This window comes from Mesoplodon densirostris, chromosome 4 (genome assembly GCF_025265405.1).
Source record: "Mesoplodon densirostris isolate mMesDen1 chromosome 4, mMesDen1 primary haplotype, whole genome shotgun sequence".
NCBI lineage: Eukaryota > Metazoa > Chordata > Mammalia > Artiodactyla > Ziphiidae > Mesoplodon > Mesoplodon densirostris.
The window spans coordinates 63,905,054-63,932,625 of NC_082664.1; the positions used below are offsets into that span (position 1 = coordinate 63,905,054).

A 27,572-nucleotide genomic window follows, 5' to 3' on the forward strand; every position below is an offset into this window, starting at 1 on the left:
ACGGGCCTAGTTGCTCCGCGGCATGTGGGATCCTCCCAGACCAGGGCTCGAACCCATGTCCCCTGCATTAGCAGGCAGGTTCTCAACCACTGCGCCACCAGGGAAGCCCTCCAGAACTCTTTTTATCTTGCAAAACTAAAACTCTGTGCCCATTAAATACTAACTCCCTATTCCCCCCTTCCCCCAGCCCTGGGCAACTACCCCTCTACTTTCTGTCTCTGTGAATTTGTCTTTCTGTCTTTATGAATTTTTCTATTCTATGTACTTCATTTAAGTGGAATCATAGCAATACTTGTCCTTTTGTGTCTGGCTTACTTCACTTAGCATAATAATGTCTTCAAGATTCATCCATGTTGTCTCATGTATCAGAATTTCCTTCCTTTATAAGGTTGAATTATATTCCATTATGTGTATATACTACATTTCGTTTATCCATTCATTTGTTGATGGATATTTGGGCCACTGTAAATAATGCCGCTGTGAACATGGTATACAAATAGCTGCGCCTCTGCTTGCAGTTCATTTGGGTATATATCTAGAAGTGGAATTGCTGGATCATAAGACAAATCTATGGTTAGCTTTTATGAAGAACCACCATACCATTTTCTGCAGCTTCACCGTTTTACATTCCCATCAGCAATGCATAAAAGTTCCAGTTACTATGCATCCTCCCTAACACTTGTCACATTCCGGCCTTTTTCATAATAGACATCCTAATGGGTGTGAAGCGGTATCTCACTGTGGTTTTGATTTGCATTTCTCTAATGATTAGTGGTGTTGATCTGACATCATTTTATTCATTTGTTTTTTGCCTGTTCGTTGTCTGGCTCCCTCAACAGGACACAGGCTCTGTGAGTCTGAGAATTGTGTCTGACTTGTTCACTGCCTTATCTCTAACCCAGAGAGCCGTGACTGGAATGTAACAGACACTCAATTATTTGTTGAATGAATGAATAGATAGATTTACTAGGGAGAAATATTCAAACTCCATATATGGAACCTAGATTAATCTTCAAGCACTCAACTTTTTGCCCGAGATGATAAGTAAATATAACCTTTCCATGACTCAGTGTTCCTTGAAAAATGGGAGAAAAATATACTTGTGCCTTTCCTGCCTCATGGACAAATTACACAGGTTAATAGAATACTATGGCTGGATCTCTCTAGCTTATGGACTTGATACTTGACAAAATTATAGCATGTTTGCTATTTCAATGACCAAATTTAATGTACTGTTGATAATTAGTACTAGGTATATAGTAGGTGCTCAAGAAATACTTGCTGATAAATAAGTAAATGTTCTTGAAAATGGTAACAAAATGGTAACTAAAAATACAGACTGTATGTAAGAGATGTGGAACTCCTTGGAACAAAAGAGCCCCAGACACTTAGTGGCTTTGGTGGGAAGTCTAAGCATCAAGAGTAGTGGGTGGGCCTCCCTGGTGGCGCAAGTGGTTGAGAGTCCGCCTGCCGATGCAGGGGATACGGGTTCGTGCCCCGGTCTGGGAGGATCCCATATGCCGCGGAGCGGCTGGGCCCGTGAGCCATGGCCGCTGAGCCTGCGCGTCCGGAGCCTGCGCGTCCGGAGCCTGTGCTCCACAAAGGGGGAGGCCACAACAGTGAGAGGCCCGCATACCGCAAAAAAAAATAAATAAATAAATTAAAAAAAAAAAAAAAAAAAGAGTAGTGGGTAATTCAGAGGTCATTTTTCTTCAAATAAGTAATTACCTTAGAAGCTAAATCTGTAGCCACACTCCCCATGCAAGACTGCCTCTCTAAAAATCAGTCCCCTGCAGAACCCTAGAGAAGCCTGACTTCTTTGTTGGTTCACTCCCTATAGCATAAGGAAAGCATTTTCCTATTCTTCAGCTTAAACAGCCATAGGTGTGGTCCTGCTTGCTTTACACCAGGGGCTACTTCCTGTTGTACCTGTTCTGCAAAATGCACGACTATTTAGGAATGAAAGAAAAGTACCCTCATTTGAATTTTCTTCTTATATTCAAACAGTAAAAATGTGCTTCATGCCAACCAAGGTTTCTGCTACTCTTGTGGGAGGTGGAATGAAATATTAACCTCTTCTGAAAAGATGTGGGTAAGATAATAATCTGTTTTTTGCATGTCTCAGTGTTGTTCCTAAATAAACCAAAGAGGAAACCAAGAGGTAGGAACAAAGTACCTCTAACCAGCATGTCTTGGGGGCATGCAACCCGGTCCCCTATTTAGCAGTGACTGATGGTAAGAATACCTGTACCTTCCTGGTCTTGGAGGCCAGGATGGAGCACACCTTCAATTAGCAGTCTTTGGCTCAAAAAGTGAGTACCTTCTAGACTAGAAAGTGGAGGAAAGTGAGAATAATTTCATGACCTTCCTGGAGGAATTACCTGATAATGGCACTGAGTATTTGACCTGCTTCCTAACAGATAGACATCTGGGTAAGAGCAGCTCCAGGTCACTAAACTTATAGGGAAGGTTTTTTTGTTTTGTTTTGTTTTCTATTTTTCAATATGCAGTTCCTGGACTTTGCACATCAGAATTGGGGGTGGTATTAAAAATGCAAATTCCTGAACCTCCACTCAGACCTACCAAATCCAAATTTCTAGAGGTGAGGCACAAGAATCCTATTTTTTTAGGAGGAGGAAAAATCCTCTCTCAAAAGCCCCCTCAAGTTTTATTGGCTAGAATTAAGTTGCATGCTCATGTCTCATTCTATTATGAGCCAGGAGAATAAGACCAGATGATTTACTCCATCACACCAGGGCTGGAGAGAGTTCCCTTTCCAGAGAACATGGCGTCAAAGGTGTGAACACTAGAATTAGATTCTGCCAGCAGGGAGAAGGGATGGGTGGGTTTGGTGGGTAAAAATGCCATTTGCTATCGTGGCTTGCCAGCTGATGGGAGATAATAACTCACACAAAGTCTAGGCTTCCTCAGTTGCTATTTCTTGAATTCCACTCCTGTGCACTAGATCAAATGCCCGAAACTTTCCTCTTTGATAACCATTTTGGTGACGTCTAGGTGATTCCAAAGAAACCAGGAAGAATTGACATTTGGTAGGAAAGTGTAAGAGATTGATCTTGGAATAGTTCAAAATGCTAGGTACAATTTTCTATTCACAACACCATCACACTGGATCAGTGGGAATATAATGCATCTATTCTTTCATTCAGCAAGAATTTACCAAACACCTATTATGTGTCAGTTCCCATATTTAGCCAGGGGAGTACATCAGTAAATAAAATGGACAAAAACTCCTGCCCTGTCCTCATGAATCTGGCATCCTAGTGGGGGCAACAGGCAATAAAGCAAGCAGGTAAACTACAAACATGTTTGAAGGGGATACGTTCTATAAAGAAAAATAAAGCAGGCAGAAAGGATAGGTAGTGCTCAGGTGAGGGTGTTGCAATTTTAAGTAGAAGAGAGGTGAGGTCAGGCCTCACTGAGAAGGTAACGTTTGTGCAGTTTAAGGAGGTGAGGAGTGAGACAATGGGGATAAGTGGCGGGGAGGATCCCAGGCAAGATGCCCTAAGTGTCAAGGCCCTGGGGTGGGAGCGTGCCTGCTCCAAAGAATGAGAACAAAGTCAGTGGACTGGAGGGCTGTGAACCAAGGAAGGCCTAATAGGAGATGAGGGGGAAGGTATGATGCAGTGTGGAAGCAGATTGCCTGGGGCCTTTGAAGGGATTTTGGTTTTGTTCTGAGGGAGATGGGAGGACGCTGGCAGATTGGGATCGAAGGAGCGATATGATCTGCCTTTCATCTTAACAGGACTATTCTGTCACTGCTTTGGGAATAGATCGTAGAGAAGCTAGTTAGGAGACTAGCACCAAGGTTCAAGTGCAATATGATTAGGGCTTGGTCCAGGGTGATAGAGATGAATACGAGAAAGACAGAACTCAAGTATGCTTTCAGAGTTTCTGGCCTGCGTGCCTGGAAAGATGGACTTACCGTTAAGAGGTTCGGAGAATATTGTGGGTGGAGCAAGTTTGTGGTGGAAGAATCAGGAGTTTCTTTTGAACATGCTAATTATGAGTTGCCTCCTAAATATCCAAGTGGAGGTGTTGAGTAGATGACTGGGTGAACTGGAGATGGATGACAGTTAACAGCATGAGGATGATAATTAAAGTCATATGACTGGATGAAATCACCAGGGAGAGATAGATGCGGTCCAGAAACGGAGCCCTAAGGTTGGCTTCTGCATTGTTTTTCAGATGTCTTGAATTCTATGTAGTTTATCCAACTTGTAGTTTTCTAGAACGCTGACTGAAAGAGTTCGTTAGGAAAACAGTTAACCCTTAATTATTCATTGATAATAATGTGATATGAAGGAAACAATTTTTCAGAGCGATCTGGAAGACTGTGCACATCCAGAAATCCATAGAGTACAGATAGACTTTGATTTATTAAATCCAGAAAGCTCAGTGACTACCCATTTATCTTGTGTTTAAATCAATTAACTAAGAACTCAGGTGCTTAAAAACCTGATGCAGAGGACTTGGATGACAAGAGGGGCTACAAACCCTGGCTCAGCTGTTCTTCCGTTCAAAACCCAGCATTTTAGCCCCTCCCAGAAACCAAGCAGAACCTGGGGCCCAAGTACTGGAGACACAGGCACAGAAGGAGCACTAGAGCCAGGAGGTGGAATGACATTTCTCAGTGACCTGATTCTCTCTCCCTGAGGATGCGGGAGTCAAGCACAGCGTTCAAGGGTAGAAGTTTTAGAGTCAAGTAGACTTTCGTCCTTATCACAACTACACCACTTACAAGCTGTTTGACCAGTAGGAAAGTTGCTTAACTTCATGGACTCTTGTCCTTGTCTATGAAATGGAAAGAGTATAATCTATTTCCTGTAAAAGTTGAATGAGATAATAGTTGTAAAGCATTAAGCACAGTGATTGATGGTTTTCTTTCTAAAGTTTCTCTCAGTAATCTCAATTCCAGTAGAAGTCCAAGCTGTTATAATACTGTTCCTTTGGAGCCTAATTTAGTGAATTGAAAGTCTGCTAAATCAGACTGTAATCTGTAACCTACAAAATGCCCTGGTCCAAAGCTTTGTTCTTTGGCGGGGTTGGGACAGTTGTTGAGTTGCATTGAACTCTGGTACCACTAGGGGGCACTTCAAGAAATTAATTTGGAGCCTACTGTAACAACTGGTGGTCATAAAGAGTTAATACATTTCCAAATGTGACTTATACTTTGGGAGTAGCCTACTTAGTGCACAACATCTTTGGTCTCAAACATGTATGACTTGGTTGTAGCAGAATTCCACAATGGGGTGTGAATTCCTAAGGCACTGGGTCACACACTTAGGCAAGGTTCCATTTGTAAAGGACATCTCTGAATACTGAGGCTTTCTGACCCAGCTATGGTCGTATACAGCCCTGCAGCTAGGTCAAGCTATAAAATCAGGCAACTTACAACAATGTACTAACTCATTTCCATAAGCACTTGTAGAGAGAGCTGGCATAAAAAACATCTCTATTCTGGCAGTAATCTTTTGGAATTAATTTGCTCACCTTTTGTGCCAACAGTTTTTCATGCTAAGTAAACAGCTAACACATGGTTGAGCTAGAATTCCAACCCAAGGAGGGTTGCTCCAGAGCGTACATTCCACTACATCATATTGCCTTTACTGACAGGTAGAATCAAATGAATATTAAATGCTAGAGGGTGGTGATAAAGAACAGGAGTGGCCATTGTTAAGCAGTTTATAGGGACTTCCCTGGTGGTCCAGTGGTTAAGACTCCAATGGTTAAGACTCCATGCTCCCAATACAGGGGGCCCGGGTTCAATCCCTGGTCAGGGAACTAGATCCCACATCCCACATGCTGCAACTAAGACCCAGCGCAGCCAAATAAATACATATTTTTTAAAAAAAAGCAATTTATAATCTGGATTAAATATGGTAATCACGTGAATAATACATACCCTACTCAGTTAAAAATATACAAGTCATTCAGACTTTTAATATGGATACCAAGTCATATCTATGTATATGGACTATATACATACATATGCATATGTATAGACATATATGCATAAGTATATACATTTCTTATTTGAATATCAGTGTATTCAATATAATATCTGAGTGTTACCAAGTGCCAAGCACATAGTGTAACATGAAAGGCAACATCTTGGTCAAATATTGCAAGCAGGAGCAATATCAAGATATTTGTCTACATCCCAGAGAAAGCTTCCTGGAGAAAATTAAGGTCTTAGTTGATTTGGGGACAACAGAACTACTCTATCAACATTTGACCCTAGAAAAAGGTGTTTAGCTTAGTGCTTGGAACAAAATATACTGAAAGAATAAGTGAGTGAATAAATGAATGATGACTTCACAAATGGGGAGGGCAGACATTGGAAACAGAGGAAGTACAAAAAAGGGGATTGGTGAGAGGATGGGGGTGACTAGAATGGAGCAAGGAATTTCTTCAGCAGGACTTATTTAGCAGAGAGCTGGAAGCTGGCTGGCAAGGGACTTTCTGACTCCACAGTCAGGTTCTTTTTCCCTGGTTTTCAGTCCCAGCCTAAGAAATAGAGTTGTTTTGGTTGCTTTTTTTTTTTTTTTGAGTCTTTTTCCTCAGAGTTACCATCCACATGAGCGAAAGACTTCCCTTACATGATTCTTATTCCCTAATAGAAACATGTTCATCTTTATAAGCAAGGTAATCTGCTGTAACTGAAAATTACTACACTTCTTGCATGGTCAGTTCTAAATGTGTCTCTTCACTTATAGATTCATGGAGCAATTAACACCACATTCTACCCATGTTATTTACCATGTGAGTTGCTTCTCAAATATCTCTTTTGCTTTTTCTTTCCTTAGCGTTTTCCATCAGGGTTCTGGTTCTTATATCACGCTAATGCCTTTCTTGGGCTGAGCTATGCAACATCTTTGGTGCGTTGAGCATTCTGCCAACTTTCCAGGGAATGGAGCCATGGACCTACCTCCTAAATGATACTGACAGCTAGACTAATTTTTTGTATCTTAGAAAATCAAAGTTCTATTTTATTTTAGACACATCAACAAAGTTTAATTGTGGTGGTAAAAGCATACTGAAAGTTCAGTTAAAAAGTGTGTTGAGGAAAACTTTAAAGAATTCCTCCATACAGCATGTAATGAAAGTGGTAGGGTTTGGGGTAACAAATATATCCAAGGTCCATATGCAGAAACTCAATTCAATTAATTCTCTGTAATGAAAAATAATAACTGTATTGTTTGTGCCTGGAGACCTGATATGAGTTGAAGCAGGGAGAACTTTTGTTAGTTTTATGTTAGAATCTTAGCTGAAATTTTCCTTATGTTGCCCTTTCTTGAAGCTCAGTCACTGCTTTTAAAAGAAGAACCTGTGTCACTTACTCTCTGTAAGCTGTTTTTCCTCTCCTTTGAAGGATATCTAGTTTTCCTTTGCCTAAATGAAAATGGCCCCAAGATGTGTGCAATTTTGAGAACTTCAGATTGCAGATTCTACATAATTCAAATAATAGAGCCATGGAACTGCGCTCTTTCGTTTGGATTCTGTGAGCCGCTAAGACTTGTGGAGTGTAAATGATGTCAGAACTATGCCCTAAAGGTGTCGTGTCAAGGTCAGAATTCTAACCTGGGATACAGGACCCATCGAGCAATGGGAGCCATACACTCATAACCCAGGGCTGAGTGGCACCCTCATTGTTTTAATTACAGAGCTACAGCATGTGGGTAAGAAATTTGGATTTGACAACAGCAGAAGAAAGAGGATATTGTATGCCTTCAATCAGCTTGTATTAGGAGATCCTTAAAGGGAAAATTATGTGAAAGAAAGAAGGAGGAAGAAAACAAACTAGCAAGATCCCTATTTCAATATAATTTGGAGAAAATGACTGATTTGGGTTGGTCATGTTGCCAGAACAGATGACTCAAGGCTTCCAAACAAGAAATGGAAATCAGGAGGGTGCCTGAAGCCTGAAAGTAGAACAAATTGTGAAGATATGATTGACTATAAGGCTTCAAAATCAACTGTACCAAAGATGAGCTTGGATCATTGCCCAGAACAGAACTGAATGGTGATGTTCATTTAGGTCCTGACTGTTGAAACAAAATAAAATGTAGTAATTGTGCTCTGTTAGGTACACAGACATGTTAATGTTTTCCAATTTCCCCAACTGGGGATCTGGTGTCACTTTCCCTGTTGCTCCTATTTCATGCTTCAGCGGTGAGAGTTATTGCTGCTCTGGACTTTTACTGAATGCCAGGTTTTTGGCAAAGAAGTGGGATCCAGGTGAAAACATCCATCTCATGCTGCATGTGAGTGTGCTGCAGGTGGCTGTGAAAACGGATTTTCAACTTGGAAATCATTTCTTTAATTGACCTTTTCATGCTTGGATGATGTGCACCTCCATCCTGGTATGTGATGGTTGCTGGACCCAGGTTATGAATCTCAGCAGTTTGGGCCCCAGAACCCTTCATCTCCAACAACTAAGGAAAGCCTTGGTTTCCACAGGCAGCAGATGTGTACATTGATCTTCTCCTCCCTTAAGAGGGAAATAATTTATTCACAGTTTCCTCACACTCATTTCTCAGGAATCTATCAGTTGAGTTTTATGATAACCTTTCTGATGGACAACAGGTATGACTCCCCCTAAAGCTCACGTGTGAAGCAGCTGCACTCTTTCCCTTTCTCCTTGGGAGCTGCAAAGAAGAATAGATTCCATGTTGTGGCTCCTAAGGCCAAAATCCTGCTTACCAGCCTAGCAACTTCGGAAATTTCCCAGCCCACCTGTAGGAGCAGTCCAACTCTACAGTACAAATGACTTCCAAACAAACATTTTCTACATACTAAATTAGAAAAATAACAGCAAAACCAACAAGGAGGTGACTCAGAGGGAAAAAAGGAGGGGGCAGATGGGACATGTGATTTATCTATTCCGTTTTGGTTTCTTTACCTGAGTCAAATTTTGAGAAAGTTAAGCCCTCTCCTTTCTACCCACTATTTACCACAAAGTCTTCAGATTTCAGTAGTTGACTTAAAGCAGGTAACTTTTTTTCAGCCTTCCAAATGGTCTTAAAGATGTTGTCAGGTACAAGATATTTCATTAAGGATCTGTCTGGTTTCTTGAGGGGGTCTAAAGTTTGGGCCTTAGACAAGGTAACCTAAAATTGGTCCCTATTAATGAGAGAGAGCAGGAAGGCTTCTTCCAGTGTTTGTAAATGAACCACCAACTGAAACTCAAAGAAAATTCCACATCTCCTTGCTTTGTACAATCAACATTTTTTTTTTTTTCTGGTACGCGGGCCTCTCACCGTTGTGGCCTCTCCTGTTGCAGAGCACAGGCTCTGGACGCGCAGGCTCAACGGCCATGGCTCACGGGCCCAGCCACTCCGCGGCACGTGGGATCCTCCCGGACCGGGGCACAAACCCGAGTCCCCTGCATCGGCAGGCGGACTCTCAACCACTGCGCCACCAGGGAAGCCCAACATTTTTTTTACTAGTTGGTGTATGACCTTGGAGCTACCCAATACGTTAAATAGCTTCACACTTTCAAAAGGGGGATGGGGGGAAATGAGGGGTAAAATTATTTTGCGGGTTTTGGCATAAATCTGTATTTCACATAAGCTATGTGTGAGCTGCGTCTTTGAGAAGAACACGTGCAATGCAGTTTTGATCTTCATTTTATAGATGTACATAAGTAATACAAGGCCTGTTTTGATCATACAACTAAAAACAAATGTGATCCAGTATTGTAATACTCTTTGTCACCGATATTCCTGAATAACAACTCACAATCAGTATGGGAACCATCGTGATCGAATGGCTTTGGAGACCTGGAGCTCCATCCTCATTTTTGCCTGTGAACTTCTCCACATTCCATCTGCAGGGTAGGGGCTCTTTCACAAGTAATCATCCGAATGGGATAGCGTTTTGATGCGTGATAGGCTCCGGAAAGAAATAATCTAAAAACATTTTCAAAATGGTTTCCACAGACTCCTTCTAAGTGCTTTGCTTAACATTTAACAACTATCTTCACCATGATTATGATTTAAGAATTACAATTTAAGACTTTTTCAGAAATGGTGGTGTTAAAGCTGTTTGTATCAGAATGCTTTTAGCTGTAGGTTAACAGAAGATGTAACTGAAAGCAGCTCAAATAGTAAAGGTTTATTTTTAATTTCACATAACCAGAAATCTGGAGGTAGGATGCCAGGATTGGTTCACTGAGCAGCCCAGTGATGTGATCAAGGTCCAGGTCTTATTTGCCTCTGATGGCCATGCTCAGCTTGTGGGCAATGATATCTCACTTGGCCACGGTACACAGGGATCTCATGCAGTGAGGACAACCTCTAGTGGAAAAGAGGGGCTTTTCTTCCTATGTGCTCTTTTCCTTAGGCTAGAAATCCAAGACTTGCAGCATGCATCCCTCCCTCTTTGCTGGTACAGTGGGCTAGGCTTGGGTCGTATGTCCATACTCAACCCACTCACTAGTAAGGGAATGGGACCACCATGATAGGTTTGAAGAACTCTGCTTCACCCCCTGGACTGGAGAAAGGGACAGTGAATACCTGTACCTCAAGGAACAAGGAGGGGTGAGGAGGGTGTCTGTTAAGTCAACAGCCAAAGGTGCTCCCCACTGACTTTTTGGATAACAACAGTTTTTATTTTAATATTTAGTATTAATATTTCTGTGTTTTATTATATTACTGAACTATGCATTGACTTTTCCCCACACTGACAGAATTATCCTGGTGTCTCTCTTAAGGACAAAACTTTATCCTATGGGGAAAAAAAGTTGATCCTAGGGCCTACTTTTTTTTTCTCATCTGATCCACCTAGAAAATATTTAATAAACAACCCAAAAGTTTTCCCAGAAAATGATCCTGTTCATCTCAGCCCAGATCTATCAGTTATGCAGGTAGTGTGGTATATTACTTTAAAAGAGAATTGAATGGAAATGGACTAGAAACCTGATTTTTAATTGCTTCTTCTGCTTCCTCCTAAAATAAGAAATGACAAAATATTTTTGCAACAGAAATAACTTGACTTTTCAAAGGTGTTTGTAAAAATGATTTTATTTTAAGAAAAACTACAATACCTTTACAGCTCAGTGGTCAAGGAAAGAGACTGTGAGGACAGTAGAACTTGATTTGAGTTGCCGTCCCCTGTTTGGTAGTGATAGGCTCACAGACTTGACCTGCAAAATGAAGAAAATAATTATTGCTACCTCAAAGGATTGTTGTGAGAGTTGGATGAGATTAAATATGTCCATATGCCTTCATATATTTATTCTTAACAGAGTGGCTAGTCCATATTAAGCATTCAACAAATTTGACTATTTTTACTTATAACAATGTCAACAAAAGTCTATATACATCCAAGTTAACATTTCCCTACACAGGATAGTTAAAATCGAACTCACAACTTTTAGAAGAAACAACTCTGAGAAATGATATGAGGGCTTCCATACAGTTCATACAACAGTTTTATGGGATGTCTTGCATTGGTTCTTCTGTGTCTTCCAAAGAGTTCTCCGGTTGGCTTGATGTGGGTCAAAACTTAAAACCACTGTGGTGGGGCTTCCCTGGTGGCGCAGTGGTTGAGAGTCCGCCTGCCGATGCAGGGGACATGGGTTCGTGCCCTGGTCTGGGAAGATCCCACACACCGCGGAGTGGCTGGGCCCGTGAGCCATGGCCGCTGAGCCTGCGCGTCCGGAGCCTGTGCTCCGCAACGGGAGAGGCCACAACAGTGAGAGGCCCGCGTACCGCAAAACAAACAAACAAACAAACAAAAAAACACTGTGGTGGTTTTACTGTCTTTCCAGTAGACATTAGAATCTCACTTTCCATTCATTCAGGGAGTCGACTGAATGTCCTGGGAAGTAAGCAGGATAAAGCATGTTGATATGGGTGTCACAAATCTCTTAACTTCCCTGTTTATTGTCCTGGTAAGCTATATGCTCTGTATTTCAAGCCAAAATTACATGAACACAGAAAAAATTGGCAGAATGAACAGTGCATGTGAGTACAAACATCAGTTCTTTAGCCAAAAAAAAGAAGTATCTTCTTCATAAAACATTACAAGTTCTTTTGGTTTTTTAGAATCTGTATATCCTACTTTACATTAGGAAAACTTCCAGTAATTTTCTAACCAAGTCAGAAAAATATGTCATCAGCTTGAGGCCTTACCCACATTCTCTTGCTCACATTTTTAAAAAAATTGTGTTGAAGTATAGTTGATTTACATTTACAATGTTGTATTAATTTCTGCCATACAGCATAGGGATTCAGTTATGCATATATCAATATATATTTGTTTTCATATTCTTTTCCATTCTGGTTTATCACAGGATATTGAATATAGTTCCCTTTGCTATACAGTAGCACCTTGTTGTTTATCCATCCTATAAATAGTAGTTTGCTAATCGCAAGCTCCCAATTCTTCCCTCCCTCACCCCCTCTCCCCCTTGGCAACCACAAGTCCATTCTCTGCCTATGAGTCTGTTTCTGTTTCATAGATATGTTCATGTCATATTTTAGATTCCACATATGAGTGATATATGGTATTTGTCTTTCTCCTTCTGACTACTTCGCTACATGATAATCTCTATGTCCATACATGTAGCTGCAAACAGCATTATTTCATTCTTTTTTATAGCTGAGTAGTACTCCATTGTACATATATACCACATCTTCTTTATCCATTCATCTATCGATGGACATTTAGGTTGTTTCCATGCCTTAGCTATTATAAATAGTGCTGCTACGAACATAGGGGTGTATGTATCTTTTCGAATTATAGCTTTGTCTGGGTATATGCCCAGGAGTGGGATTGCTGGATCATACAGCAACTCTATTTTTAGTTTTTTGAGGAACCTCCATACTGTTTTCCATAATAACTCCACCAATTTACATTCCCACCAACAGTGTAAGAGGGTTCCCTTTTCTTCACACACTCTCCAACACTTATTATTTGTAGACTTTTTAATTATGTCCATTCTGACTGGTGTGAGGTGGTACCTCATTGTAGTTTTGATTTGCATTCTTGCTCACATTTTGGGTGTGACTCTTTGGATTGGCCCAAGTGCCACTCTTACCTGACCAAAGGCTTTTCAAGGAAGAGGGCATGGTACAGAGGTACAGCAGCAGCCACTTTTGCTGTAGGGACCAATTTCCTGATCTGGGACTTTGGGTTGTAAGGAGATAAAGAAATTTATTATAAATGTTACTGGGTATCTCAAAGGATCAAAAGCAAAGGGAAATGTCAGTATTTAAGAAGGGTCAAGGTGTAACTAGGCTTAAAGAAATCCTGGCAGCAGGATCACACAGTATCAGAACTTCTCTATCTTTCTTCTTTGTTTCCCTGAACGATGGCTTCCTTCTTTCTTATCACTGCAGATTGACAGCAAACATGACTGCTGTTGATATTCTAGCTTTATATCTTAGAGCTTCAACCACACAGAGTGAGGCTCACCTTTTCAATTCCAATTCCAAAATCCTGGAGAAAAGCACTGCTTGGGTCAGATTAACTGGGGCACAGAGGCAGAATACCACTTGGATCCATTTAGCGAGATGCCCAGTCAACCACTGCCTACTAGCAGTATCATATTGTACTAATACATTGGTTCCAGTGGTTTAAAAAAAAATTGAGTGGGGCAATTCTCAGCAGAAGAGGTGCCAGCCTGGCTATTCCATAGTTGCCCAATATTGCATGGATATACTGTAAAAATAATGCAAGGAAATACATAGTTCTAGTTTCCCATTTGCCAGCAAACGCTGCCCATGGTCCTTGAGAATCTCCCTTTAAAGCTCTTCATTCCTCATTAGAGAGTTCAGGATGGTGGGATGGCTGGAGCTGGTGGGGGAGGGTAAGATGATTGCACATGAAAGGAGCGGAGCAGAGAGAGGAGAAAGAGGACGCATCAAGGAAGCATCGCCAACATGAAGCAGAGGGCTCTGGACCTCCCAGCTCTTTTCAGATTAAATCCTTATGGTTCTCCCAGCTGCCTTTCTTCCTTCCTGCCTTACACCTCTTTTTAATATTTTCTCTCATCATTTTTAAAATGAAGACCTTCTGTGTTGCTTATAAGACTTCTGTCCTCCTCCAGAGAAGCAGTGCTCCACGTTAGGCAAAAGTTTAAAGTAATGCAGAGTTTGTCTCTTCAGAAAAGTGCTTTCCCATGTCTTCTTGTTCTTTTTCTTAGAATAACAAAATCTGAGGATTGGAGTAAACCAAGCTTGAGGTCCCTCAAATCCTTTCATTGCTGTGTCCATTTCTGGCATCCATGATGAGTGGCCATCCAGACCACTTGACCACATACCAAAAGGAACTCACACTTTTCAAGAGTCCATTCTATCTTCAGATAGTTCAGATTATTAGAAGTACTTCCTTGTATTAAGCTCCCACTGAGCCAAAAATGTGTCTTTCCTTGTTGCTTGAACCTGTTGGTCCTAGTTCTACCACCTGGAAACAAACAGAAAAGTCTAATCTCTTTCCTACATGCTCATTTTTCAAAAGATCCATCATGTTTGTCCCTAAGCTCTTTCTTCTCCAGGCTGAGCAACTGTTCAACCTATATCTGTTCTCCATTGTATGGGATTTCAAGTACCTCTATTAATCAGGACACTCTGTCCTAAAAGCTTTACTTACTTAAATGTTCTTCTTTGTTTCCCCCCATAACCAGACATAATCTTCCAGATGGGAAAAAATCAGCCCAAGAAGAACAGAACTAATAATGTCTTTTATTATAAATATAGAACTTCTATTCAGGAAAATCACATTTATCTTTTAGGAAGACCAAACCTATGCTTAGTCACTCTCATGCTGAAAATTATATAATAATTAATTTATAATGAAATTTAAATGACAAAGAGTATTTACGTTTTACAAGTGAATTTCAGGCATCAGTAGTTGGAATGGAAAGGAGGTGGGGGGAATTCATGAATTCCCATAGTTCTTCAAAGCAGATTCTGCTTTACTTCCTATATACAAATGCTAGTACTATTCATTAGGTTGAAAATAGTGGGCAAAATAAGCCCACATCAGGGGATCATTTGATTCCTTTCTTCCTCTTCTTAAAATCCATAATCTTAACAAATATTTGTGTCCTGGTTACATACACATGCGTGCACACACACACACACAAACACTCTGGGATAAGCACTGTAGTGCACACCTAGCCCTCAAGGAACTAACAATTAAAAGCTGTAAGAAAATCCTTTTGCTTCCCTCACTGAAGGGTGCTGTGTAAGCCAGTGAATCGAGGAAGAGCAAGAGGTCACCATGTTGGATTGGGTGGCTCAGTGGGTTAATCTGAATAAATTCTTAATGTTATTGTTCCAGAAGCTCAGCTAGAAGCAGAACCCAAATAAGGGAGCTGGAGTGAAGTTTGATGGGTCAATCAGAGAAGCTCCAGCTTTCTCTAGGATATTATATGTATATCCTAAAATAGGAACATGTTGAGTCCTGCCTTTATCTGTAGCCACTTATGGGTTCACCAGGGAAACTGATTGTCTCAGAAAATTATGCAGAATATTCTCTTCTGTTGAAATATTTTCAGGTTTAAATGAGGGTATAGCATATATATATGTAAAGATTCCAGGACAGACAAATATAAAATTTTGAATCTTAAATTTTAATGAGAAGTAAGTGGTGACTTTTTATAAAACTTATCATAAGCATATGGCACTCATTCTTTTTTTTCCTAAAAATGTCTGAATATGTAACCATGAGTCTCTCAATATTGGCAACAATAGCTGTCCCATGCCTTGTGAGATTGCATATCAGCAGGGGAGTTTGACATTTCTTCTGTCAGCAACATATGTCCCTGTAATTAGCCCTCCCTGACCTCCTTCCATCTCCACCAAGAAAGTTAAAAAAATTATGACTAATTCAGGACAGAGCTGGGAGCCCTAGTTCCACAGCCATAGAGTTTGTTAGTTCCCCTGTGTTAGTAAACCTAAAATCGAGGTTTTCATCACCTGGTTAGCCTCAGAAGTTTCAGTCTAGTGGGCTTAGGTATAGCACTAACCTCATTTGGTGACCACAGGGAGGAGATGCAAGACGGTAGACAGCTTGAGGCTACTACCAACCACACAACTGGGGAAATAAATTCAAGATTCCTTAGATTAAGGAGGGCTGACTTTAGCTTTAACGTACAACTCATGATTATGTTTAGCAACTTACCTAAGGGGTTCCAGTCTCAGTATCATTTATTCCTCTTCTGAATGTCATAGTATATAGATGTAGAATTCATAATCTCTTCACTTTAGAATTAAAACAAAGGAAGATTTCATGACTGATGTGCTACATTGAATAATTGGGAATACTTTAAGATTAGTTGCTTTACCCATAAACAATGGCACAATCACCTGTTTCCTAATTCCCTTACTTATATAAATCTTTTTATTTCTCCAATAGGTTGTTCGGTTTTTACAAGGGAATTCTGCCACCCATCTTGGCTGAAACACCAAAAAGAGCAGTGAAGGTAAACATTGTATGCCTTCCCACCAACTGAAAATAGACTGTAGTAAGAACTTCAGCATCAACACATCCCACTGTAAACTATGGGACTTAATGGAAATTAAACATAAAATCCTAAAACTTCTAAAATTTTAAAAAATCTTAAATTTTTAAAATTGTAACAATTTTTATCATAATTAGACTTGGTCAGTCTCTCAAATATTGCTATATTGATTTGTGGATTTTTTTTCCAGGTAAAGGCATTCCCTTCTAATGGGGAAATTATACAAAAAGCACAGTGGTGAATGAAATTCATGTAATCAAACCACAGCAGCCACAAAAGAGCTTGGACTTTTTCTCAAGGCAATTTATAACTTTGCCTTTGGAGCAATAATTATTAAAGAAAGAGAGAGGGAGAGGAGAGGAGAGAGGCGAGGTAGAAAAGCCTTTCTCCTTAAATCAGTCTCATTTTATGAACAGAGCACACTAAAACATTATATTTCTTTGTGTATGATTCTCATATAGCACATTTATTTGGTGTGCTAACTTCATTTTTCCCCCTGGTCTCCTCTGTTAAAATTCTCTATTCTGGTTTTCACAAAATCATTACTTCCACTACACTGATTTCCATTCTTTTTTTTTTAAACATCTTTATTGGAGTATAATTGCTTTACAATGGGGTGTTAGTTTCTGCTGTATAACAAAATGAATCAGCTATACATATACATATATCCCCATATCTCCTCCCTCTTGCGTCTCCCTCCCACCCTCCCTATCCCACCCCTCTAGGTGGTCACAAAGCACCAAGCTGATCTCCCTGTGCTATGGGGCTTCTGCATAATCTTATAACTATGGACGTTTATGTACTACCTGCTGGTTCAGTATCTGGATAAGAACATGGAGATCTAGCAGGACCTCCGGGGAGAAAGAACTAAATCTGATTGCACTTTTATAAGTTCTTTCAGACAAAAGTCCTGATCCCAGTGGCTCTGACTGGCATTGCCCCTCCCCCCACACCACTGACATCACCAAATATGGCTTTGTCTTTCCATAATAAGGATAACATAAACTTAGACTGAAAGACTTCCTTTCCAGCTAATGACATAAAGCTTTTTTCACATACATTACTCAATTTGTATTCCCAACATTCCTGAAAGGTAAGAAAAACAGCTTATATACTTATATCAGTTAATTAAGAGGGTGACTGAGTTAAAAATTATGATTAAAAAAACCCCAACATATATACACAGACACCAAACTTTTACATCCTGTGAAAATGGTGATTTAATAGGATTTAATTCAGGTCTAGAATTCAGAAAGCAAAGCTTTAAAACATGCTTTCTCTGTAAATTCATCCTCTTCATTGCCATAGTTTTTGTGATTTTATATTATTACTTCAATACAAATTTGATTATAAGGATCTGAATCAAAAAAAGAAAAGAAAAGGATCTGAATCGCAATAGACAATCTGGAAAAAGTTCACCAAAGTACACAAGAGGGCTGAGTTGAATTATGAAATGGCTTCACTTGATAAAAGATTGCCCAAGTAAACAAACAGAGCATAGTTCCTGTTCAAAAGGAAAGTCACTTTGTCTCCATGGAATAATATATTCATTTGTTCAGTTTTACGTGTATAAATAAAGTAAACTATAATTAGTTTTCCATGGAATATTTTTTCTTAATACTGTATGTTGGAGACAATTTAAACTTTAAGAGGATTAAGGTTTATCAATGTTGAACAGTCTTTTACAGAAGAAAAAAAAAAAAACTTGAGCTTTACAAAACTGAATTAGTCTCTACTTAAAAAAAGCAGTGCTCCCTGCCAGAACAATGGTTAACAGATGAACTTTTGGGCAACTGGATATGGTGTATGTGTCCCAGACATGTTGTTTCAAGTAGATTTTACCTTAAAATTATTGAGACATATGGTAAGTACGTTGGCTTTTTAAGTATAACTTCGAGTTTAGTGTATCTTTGCCAGATGGATAGCACTAGTTTTTCAATACAATTTATGAAAGCACTCATTTTATAGATACTTTATCTTAGGATTTGTGAGGAAAATGATCATCTGATTGCAACCGTTTCATACATCATAAACTGCTTCATTGTATGTCATCGAAGTTTACTTTGAAAAAATATTTAGAGACCATAGATATATACATACACATACATATGTATATATGCTCTCTGAATATTATGTGTGTGTGTGTATATAAACAGACAATGCCTAGAAACAGATAATGTTGTTTTTTCTGTACTTTATTCTTTGAAATGAGATTCATCATTAAAATAATAAGATTCATTTATGCTAAATAAGTGAAACTTCCCCTTTCACAAATGAAGACAGAATTAGTATTGTAGTTAGCAAAAGGAAATGAAGACCTCAGAAAGAGACCAGCTGTTTACTCAGGGATGGCAGGAACAACGTGCCAGGTTCCAGGATCTAGTCTTGAGCTTCACAGGTCCAGGAACACCATTATTCCATGGTCAGATTCTCAAGGACTGCTTAATGCTAACCAAACTCATGAAAGATTATACTGATATACTGTGAAGTCTATTTATTCATCACTGTATTTCCAGCCAAGATGAAGTCACAGGGACCAGATTTTCTCTCCTACCTGAAACAGCAAGAACAGAAAATGAACAACATATATGAAACCACAATTTTTAAGACACTGGACATAAGACAAGGAGGGAGAGTCATACCTGAGATGGAAAACAAATGAGATGAGCCCTATGGATTGCCCCAGCTCACTGGCTTGAGAGAGTTTCCAGGGACACACAGGAGAAGTCCAGTTGACTCCCTCAACAAGTGGACTCCCTGGGTTGAGAAGGAGGTGAGAGGCCAGGGAGGGCAAGGCACCTAGAGTTCGCAGGCCATAGCACCAGAGAAGGAGAGAGCTGCACAGAGAGAGACACTAAGGTCTGCAGAGGGACGCCTCAAGTATTCAGCTGACCTGAGCACATATGAGGAAACGAGCAAGGGCTGGAAACAGTCGTCTAAAGGATTCGAGGGATCAGCTCTGGGCAGTCATGTGGGGCTGGGAGCAGTGTCTGTTCCCACCAGCCAAACTGGGAGACCTCAAAATGCACAGGGTGAAAGAGACCTTCAAGATGGCAGAAGAGTAAGACATGGAGATCACCTTCCTCCCCACAAATACATCAGAAATACATCTACATGTGGAACAACTCCTAGAGAACACCTACTGAACGCTGGCAGAAGACCTCAGACTTCCCAAAAGGCAAGAAACTCCCCAAGTACCTTGGTAGGGCAAAAGAAAAAAGAAAAAACAGAGACAAAGAATAGGGATGGGACCTGCACCAGTGGGAGGGAGCTGTGAAGGAGGAAAAGTTTCCACACACTAGGAAGCCCCTTCACTGGCGGAGATGGGGAGTGGCGAGGGGGAAGCTTCGGAGCCACGGAGGAGAGCGCAGCAACAGGGGAGCAGAGGGCAAAGTGGAGAGATTTCCGCACGGAGGATCAGTGCCGACCAGCACTCACCAGCCCGAGAGGCTTGTTTGCTCACCTGCCGGGGTGGTCGGGGGCTGGGAGATGAGGCTCAGGCTTCAGAGGTCAGGTCCCAGGGAGAGGACTGGGGTCGGCTGCGTGAACACGTCGTGAAGGGGGCTAGTGCGCCACAGCTAGCCGTGAGGGAGTCCGGGAAAAGTCTAGACTTGCCTAAGAGGCAAGAGACCATTGTTTCAGGGTGCACGAGGAGAGAGGATTCAGAACACCACCTAAATGAGCTCCAGAGATGGGCGCGGGCTGTGGCTATCAGTGAGGACCCCAGAGACGGGCATGAGATGCTAAGGCTGCTGCTGCAGCCACCAAGAAGCCTGTGTACAAGCACAGATCACTGTCCACACCTCCCCTCCTGGGAGCCTGTGCAGCCCGCCACTGCCAGGGTCCCGCGATCCAGGGACAACTTCCCCAGGAGAACACATGGCGGGCCTCAGGCTGGTGCAACGTCACGCCAGCCTCTGCCGCTGCAGGCTCGCCCCACATTCCGTACCCCTCCCTCCCCCCAGCCTGAGTGAACAAATCCCCCTAATCAGCTGCTACTTAACCCCATCCTGTCTGGGCAGGAACAGATGCCCTCAGGCGACCTACACAGAGAGGTGGGGCCAATGCAAAGCTGAACCCCAGGAGATGTGCAAATAAAGAAGAGAAAGGGAAATCTCTCCCAGCAGCCTCAGGAGCAGCGGATTAAATCTCCACAATCAACTTGATGTACCCTGCATCTGTGGAATACCTGAACAGACAACGAATCATCCCAAAATTAAGGCAGTGGACTTTGGGAGCAACGATATATATGTTTTTTCCTTTTTGTCTATTTGTGAGTGTGTATGTGTATGCTTCATTGTGTGGTTCTGTCTGTATAGCTTTGCTTTTACCATTTGTCCTAGGTCCTGTCTGTCTGTGTTGTTTTTTTTGTTTTGTTTTGTTTTTTTACTATACTTTTTAGGGCTTGTTATCATTGGTGGATTTGTTTTTTGGTTTGGTTGCTCTCTTCATTCTTTCATTTTTTTTTCTTCTTTTTTTATTGCTTTTTAATTTTTAATAATTATTCTTTATTTTAATAACTTTATTTTATTTTATTATTTCTTTCTTTCTTTCTTTTTTTCTCCCTTTTCTTCTGAGACGTGTGGCTGACAGGGTCTTGGTGCTCCAGCCTGGTGTCAGGTCTGTGCCTCTGAGGTGGGGGAGCCGAGTTCAGGACATTGGTTCACCAGAGACCACCCGGCTTCACATAATATCAAACAGTGAAAGCTCTCCCAGAGATCTCCATCTCAGTGCTAAGACCCAGCTCCACTCAACGATCAGCAAGTTACAGTGCAGGACACCCTATTCCAAACAACTAGCAACACAGGAACACAACCCCACCCATTAGCAGAGAGGCTGCCTAAAATCATAATAAGGTCACAGACATCCCAAAACACACCAACGGACGCAGTCCTACCCACCAGAAAGACAAGATCCAGCCTCATCCACCAGAACACGCACTAGTCCCTGCCACCAAAAAGCCTACACAACCCACTGAACCAACCTTAGCCACTGGGGTCAGACACCAAAAACAACGGGAACTACAAACCTGCAGTCTGCGAAAAGGAGACCCCAAACACAGTGAGATAAGCAAAATGAGAAGACAGAGAGACACACAGCAGATGAAGGAGCAAGGTAAAAACCCACCAGACCAAACAAATGAAGAGGAAATAGGCAGTCTACCTGAAAAACAATTCAGAGTAATGATAGTAAAGATGATCCAAAATCTTGGAAATAGAATGGAGAAAGTACAAGAAACGTTTACCAAGGACCTAGAAGAACTAAAGAGCAAACAAACAATGATGAACAACACAATAAATGAAATTAAAAATTCTCTAGAAGGAATCAGTAGCAGAATAACTGAGGCAGAAGAAAGGGTCAGTGAAATAGTGGAAATAATTACAACAGAGCAGAATAAAGAAAAAAGAATGAAAAGAATTGAGGACAGTCTCAGAGACCTCTGGGACAACATTAAATGCACCAACATTTGAATTATATGGGTCCCACAAGAAGAAGAGAAAAAGAAAGGGACTGAGAAAATATTTGAAGAGATTATAGTTGAAAACTTCCCTATAATGGGAAAGGAAATGGTTAATCAAGTCCAGGAAATGCAGAGAGTCCCATACAGAATAAATCCAAGGAGAAACATGCCAAGACACATATTAATCAAACTATCAAAAATTAAATACAAAGGAAAAATATTAAAAGCAGCAAGGGAAAAGCAACAAATAACATACAAGAGAATCCCCATAAGGTTAACAGCTGATATTTCAGCAGAAACTCTGCAAGCCAGAAGGGAGTGGCAGGACATGTTTAAAGTGATGAAAGGGAAAAACCTACAACCAAGAGTATTCTACCCAGCAAGGATCTCATTCAGATTTGACAGAGAACTTAAAACCTTTACAGGCAAGCAAAAGCTAAGATAATTCAGCACCACCAAACCAGCTTTACAACAAATGCTGAAGTAACTTCTCTACGCAGGAAACACAAGAGAAGGAAAAGACCTACAATAAAAAAAAACCCAAAACAATTAAGAAAATGGTAATAGGAACATACATATCGATAATTACCTTAAATGTAAATGGATTAAATGCTCCAACCAAAGACCTAGAGTGGCTGAATGGATACAAAAACAAGACCCGTACATATGCTGTCTACAGAGACCCACTTCAGACCTAGGGACACATACAGACTGAAAGTGAGGGGATGGAAAAAGATATTCCATGCAAATGGAAATTGAAAGAAAGCTGGAGTAGCAATTCTCATATCAGACAAAATAGACTTTAAAATAAAGACTATTGCAAGAGAGAAAGAAGGACACCACATAATGATCAAGGGATCAATCCAAGAAGAAGATATAACAATTGTAAATATTTATACACCCAACATAGGAACACCTCAATATATAAGGCAAATGCTAACAGCCATAAAAAGGGAAATCGACAGTAACACAATCATAGTAGGGGACTTTAACACCCCACTTTCACCAATGGACAGCTCATCCAAAATGAAAATAAATAAGGAAACACAAGCTTTAAATGATACATTAAACAAGATGGACTTAATTGATATATATAGGACTTTCCATCTAAAAACAACAGAATACACTTTCTTCTCAAGTGCTCATGGAACATTCTCCAGGATAGATCATATTTTTGGCCATAAATTAAGCCTTGTTAAATTTCAGAAAATTGAAATTGTATCAAGTATTTTTTGTGACCACAATGCTATGAGACTAGATATCAATTACAGGAAAAAATCTGTAAAAAACACAAACACATTTAGGCTAAACAATACACTACTTTATAACCAAGAGACCACTGAAGAAATCAAAGAGGAAATCAGAAAATACCTAGAAGCAAATGACAATAAAACACAACAATCCAAAACCAATGGGATGCAGCAAAAGCAGTTCTAAGAGGGAAGTTTATAGCAATACAATCCTACCTCAAGAAACAAAAAACATCTCAGATAAACAACCTAACCTTACACCTAAAGCAGTTAAAGAAAGAAGAACAAAAACCCCAAAGTTAGCAGAAGGAAAGAAATCATATGGATCAGATCAGAAATAAATGAAAAAGAAATGAAGGAAATGATAGCAAAGATCAGTAAAGCTAAAAGCTAGTTCTTTGAGAAAATAATCAGAATTGATAAACCATTAGCCAGACTCATCAAGAAAAATCAGAGAAGACTCAAATCCGTAGAATTAGAAACGAAAAAGGAGAAATAACAAATGACACTGAAGAAATACAAAGGATCATGAGAGATTACTACAAGCAACTATATGCCAATGAAATGGACAACCTAGAAGAAATGGACACATTCTTAGAAAAGCACAACCTTCCGAGACTGAAGCATGAAGAAATAGAAAGTATAAACAGACCAATCACAAGCACTGAAATTGAAACTGTGATTTAAAAATCTTCCAACAAACCACCCAGGACCAGATGGCTTCACAGGTGAATTCTATCAAACATTTAGAGAAGAGCTAACACCTATCCTTCTCAAACTCTTCCAAAATATAGCAGAGGGAGGAACATTCCCAAAGTCATTCTATGAGGCCACCATCACCCTGATACCAAAACCAGACGAAGATGTCACAAAGAAAGAAAACTACAGGCCAATAGCACTGATGAACATAGATGAGAAAATCCTCAACAAAATACTAGCAAACAGAATCCAACACCACATTAAAAGGATCACATACCACGATCAAGTGGGGTTTATCCCAGGAATGAAAGGATTCTTCAATATATGCAAATTAAGCAATGTGATAAACCATATTAACAAATTGAAGGATAAAAACCATATGATCACCTCAGTAGATGCAGAGAAAGCTTTTGACAAAATTCAACACCCATTTATGATAAAAACCCTCCAGAAAGTAGGCATAGAGGGAACTTACCTCAACAAAATAAAGGCCATATATGACAAAGCCACAGCAACATCGTTCTCAATGGTGAAAAACTGAAAAAATTTCCACTAAGGTCAGGAAGAAGACAAGGTTGCCCACTCTCACCACTATTATTCAATGTAGTTTTGGAAGTTTTAGCCACAGCAATCAGAGAAGAAAAAGAAATAAAAGGAATCCAAATAGGAAAAGAAGAAGTAAAGCTGTCACTGTTTGCAGATGACATGATACTATACATAGAGAATCCTAAAGATGCTACCAGAAAACTACTAGAGCTAATCAATAAATTTGGTAAAGTAGCAGGATACAAAATTAATGCACTCTCTTACATTCCTATATACTAATGATGAAAAATCTGAAAGAGAAATTAAGGAAACGCTCCCATTCACCATTGCAAGAAAAAGAATAAAATATATAGGAAGAAACCTACCTAAGGAGACAAAAGACCTGCATGCAGAAAACTATGACACTGATGAAAGATATTAAAGATGATACAAACAGATGGAGAGATATACCATGTTCTTGGATTGGAAGAATCAACATTGTGCAAATGACTGTACTACCCAAAGCAATCTACAGGGCTTCCCTGGTGGCGCAGTGGTTGACAGTCTGCCTGCCGATGCAGAGGACATGGGTTCGTGCCCCGGTCTGGGAAGATCCCACATGCCGCGGAGCAGCTAGGCCCGTGAGCCATTGGCCGCTGAGCCTGCGCGTCTGGAGCCTGTGCTCCACAACGGGAGAGGCCACAACAGTGAGAGGCCCATGTACCACAAACAAAAAAAAAAAGCAATCTACAGATTCAATGCAATCCCTATCAAATGACCAATGGCATTTTTCACAGAACTAGAACAAAAAATTTCACAATTTCTATGGAAACACAAAAGATCCCGAATAGCCAAAGCAATCTTGAGAAAGAAAAACGGAGCTGGAGGAATCAGGCTCCCTAACTTCAGACTATACTACAAAGCTTCAGTAATCAAGACAGTATGGTACTGGCACAAAAACAGAAAGATAGATCAATTGAACAGGATAGAAAGCCCAGAGATAAACCCACACACATATGGTCAACTTATTTTTGATAAAGGAGGCAAAAATATACAATGGAGAAAAGACAGCCTCTTCAATAAGTGATGCTGGGAAAACTGGACAGCTACATGTAAAAGAATGAAATTAGAACACTCCCTAACACCATACACAAAAATAAACTGAAAATGGATTAAAGACCTAAATATAAGGCTAGACACTATAAAACTCTTAGAGGGAAACTTAGGCAGAACTCTCTGTGGCATAAATCACAGCAAGATCCTTTTTGACCCCCCGCCTATAGAAATGGAAATAAAAACAAAAATAGACAAATGGGACCTAATGAAACTTCAAAGCTTTTGCACAGCAAAGGAAACCATAAACAAGACCAAAAGACAACCCTCAGAATGGGAGAAAATATTTGCAAATGAAGCAACTGACAAAGGATTAATCTCTAAAATAAACAAGCAGCTCATGCAGCTCAATATCAAAAAAGCAAACAACCCAATCCAAAAATGGGCAGAAGACCTAAATACACATTTCTCCAAAGAAGATATACAGATTGCCAAGAAACATATGAAAGAATGCTCAACATCACTAATAATTAGAGAAATTCAAATCAAAACTACAATGAGGTATCACCTCACACCAGTCAGAATGGCCGTCATGAAAAAATCTACAAACAATAAATGCTGGAGAGAGTGTGGAGAAAAGGCAACCCTCTTGCACTCTTGGTGGGAATGTAAATTGGTACAGCCATTATGGGGAACAGTATGGAGGGTCCTTAAAAAACTAAAAATAGAACTACCATATGACCCAACAGTCCCACTACTGGGCATATACCCTGAGAAATCCATAATTCAAAAAGAGTCATGTACCACAATGTTCATTGCAGCTCTATTTACAATAACCAGGACATGGAAGCAACATAAGTGTCCATCAATAGATGAATGGGTAAAGAAGATGTGGCACATATATACAATGGAATATTACTCAGCCATAAAAAGAAATGAAATTGAGTTATTTCTAGTGAGATGGGTGGATCTAGAGTCTGTCATACAGAGTGAAGTAAGTCAGAAAGAGAAAAACAAATACCGTATGCTAATACATATATATGGAATCTCAAAAAGAAAAAAAAGTTTATGAAGAATCTAGGGGCAGGACAGGGATAAAGATACAGACATAGAGAATGGACTTGAGGACACGAGGAAGGGGAAGGGGAAGCTGGGATGAAGTGAGAGAGTGGCATCGACTTATATATACTACCAAATGTAAACTAGATAGCTAGTGGGAAGCAGCCACATAGCACAGGGAGATCAACTCAGTGCTTTGTGACCACCTGTAGGGGTGCGATAGGGAGAGTGGGAAGGAGACGCAAGAGGGAGGGGATATGGGAATTTATGTATACGTATAGCTAGTTCACTTTGTTATAAAGCAGAAACTAACACCCCATTGTAAAGCAATTATATTCCAATAAAGATGTTTAAAAAAATTGTAATGCAAAAAAAAAAAAGAGAAGAAATGCACAGGTATTGAGAGGGGTACCCAGAAGGTGTTTGCCTCTGTATTGCGGAATAGTTAACCCTAGTCTGAGCACTGCTCAGGTCCCACTTGTTAAAAGTAAAACCCAAATGGATCAAACTGTTTCCACGTAATTTAACTGCCTCCCAGAATAGACGATCTGGGTGGTCAGTTTAGTGATCAGACTGCTTAGTGAGCGTGGATGAAAGCAAAGGGGTAAGTGCCGTCCGGAGGCCTGGGTCACCCAGGCAAACTGTACCCACCTCCCCTGCCGAAGCACAACTTGACACTTCTCCAGGGACCACACAGCCTGTCCCCAAGGTCCAGCCCCTCTTCCTGGGATAAATCCAACCAGACTACCAATTTCAAGCTTCCACTTTATAGGTTATATATAGCATATTAATTTGGATTCAAGATTTTATATTCAAGGTTCCCAAAGCCTTGACTGACTACGAATGTTTTCAAAACTCATTAGTCACACATTTGCATGACTCTAGGTAGGTAACATTATTACACGTTGACCCACCTAATTTCATCCTTAGAGTGTAACCTCATGTCTTATGTGATAGGGTACCTTTATCACATCTCTGCACTAACTAGTGTTGTGGATGAGAAATATTAATAAATATCATGAAGGGGGCT

General features: G+C 40.3%; 1 protein-coding gene across 1 annotated transcript in view; it reads left to right on the plus strand.

Moving 5' to 3' along the window:
• Positions 1-27,572, plus strand: part of SLC25A21 (solute carrier family 25 member 21) — a 537,589-nt gene that overhangs the window by 446,859 nt on the left and 63,158 nt on the right. The window contains exon 5 of the mRNA XM_060098159.1: positions 16,390-16,456. Coding sequence (XP_059954142.1) covers positions 16,390-16,456 — 67 coding nt within the window. The remainder of the gene's footprint in view (positions 1-16,389; positions 16,457-27,572) is intronic.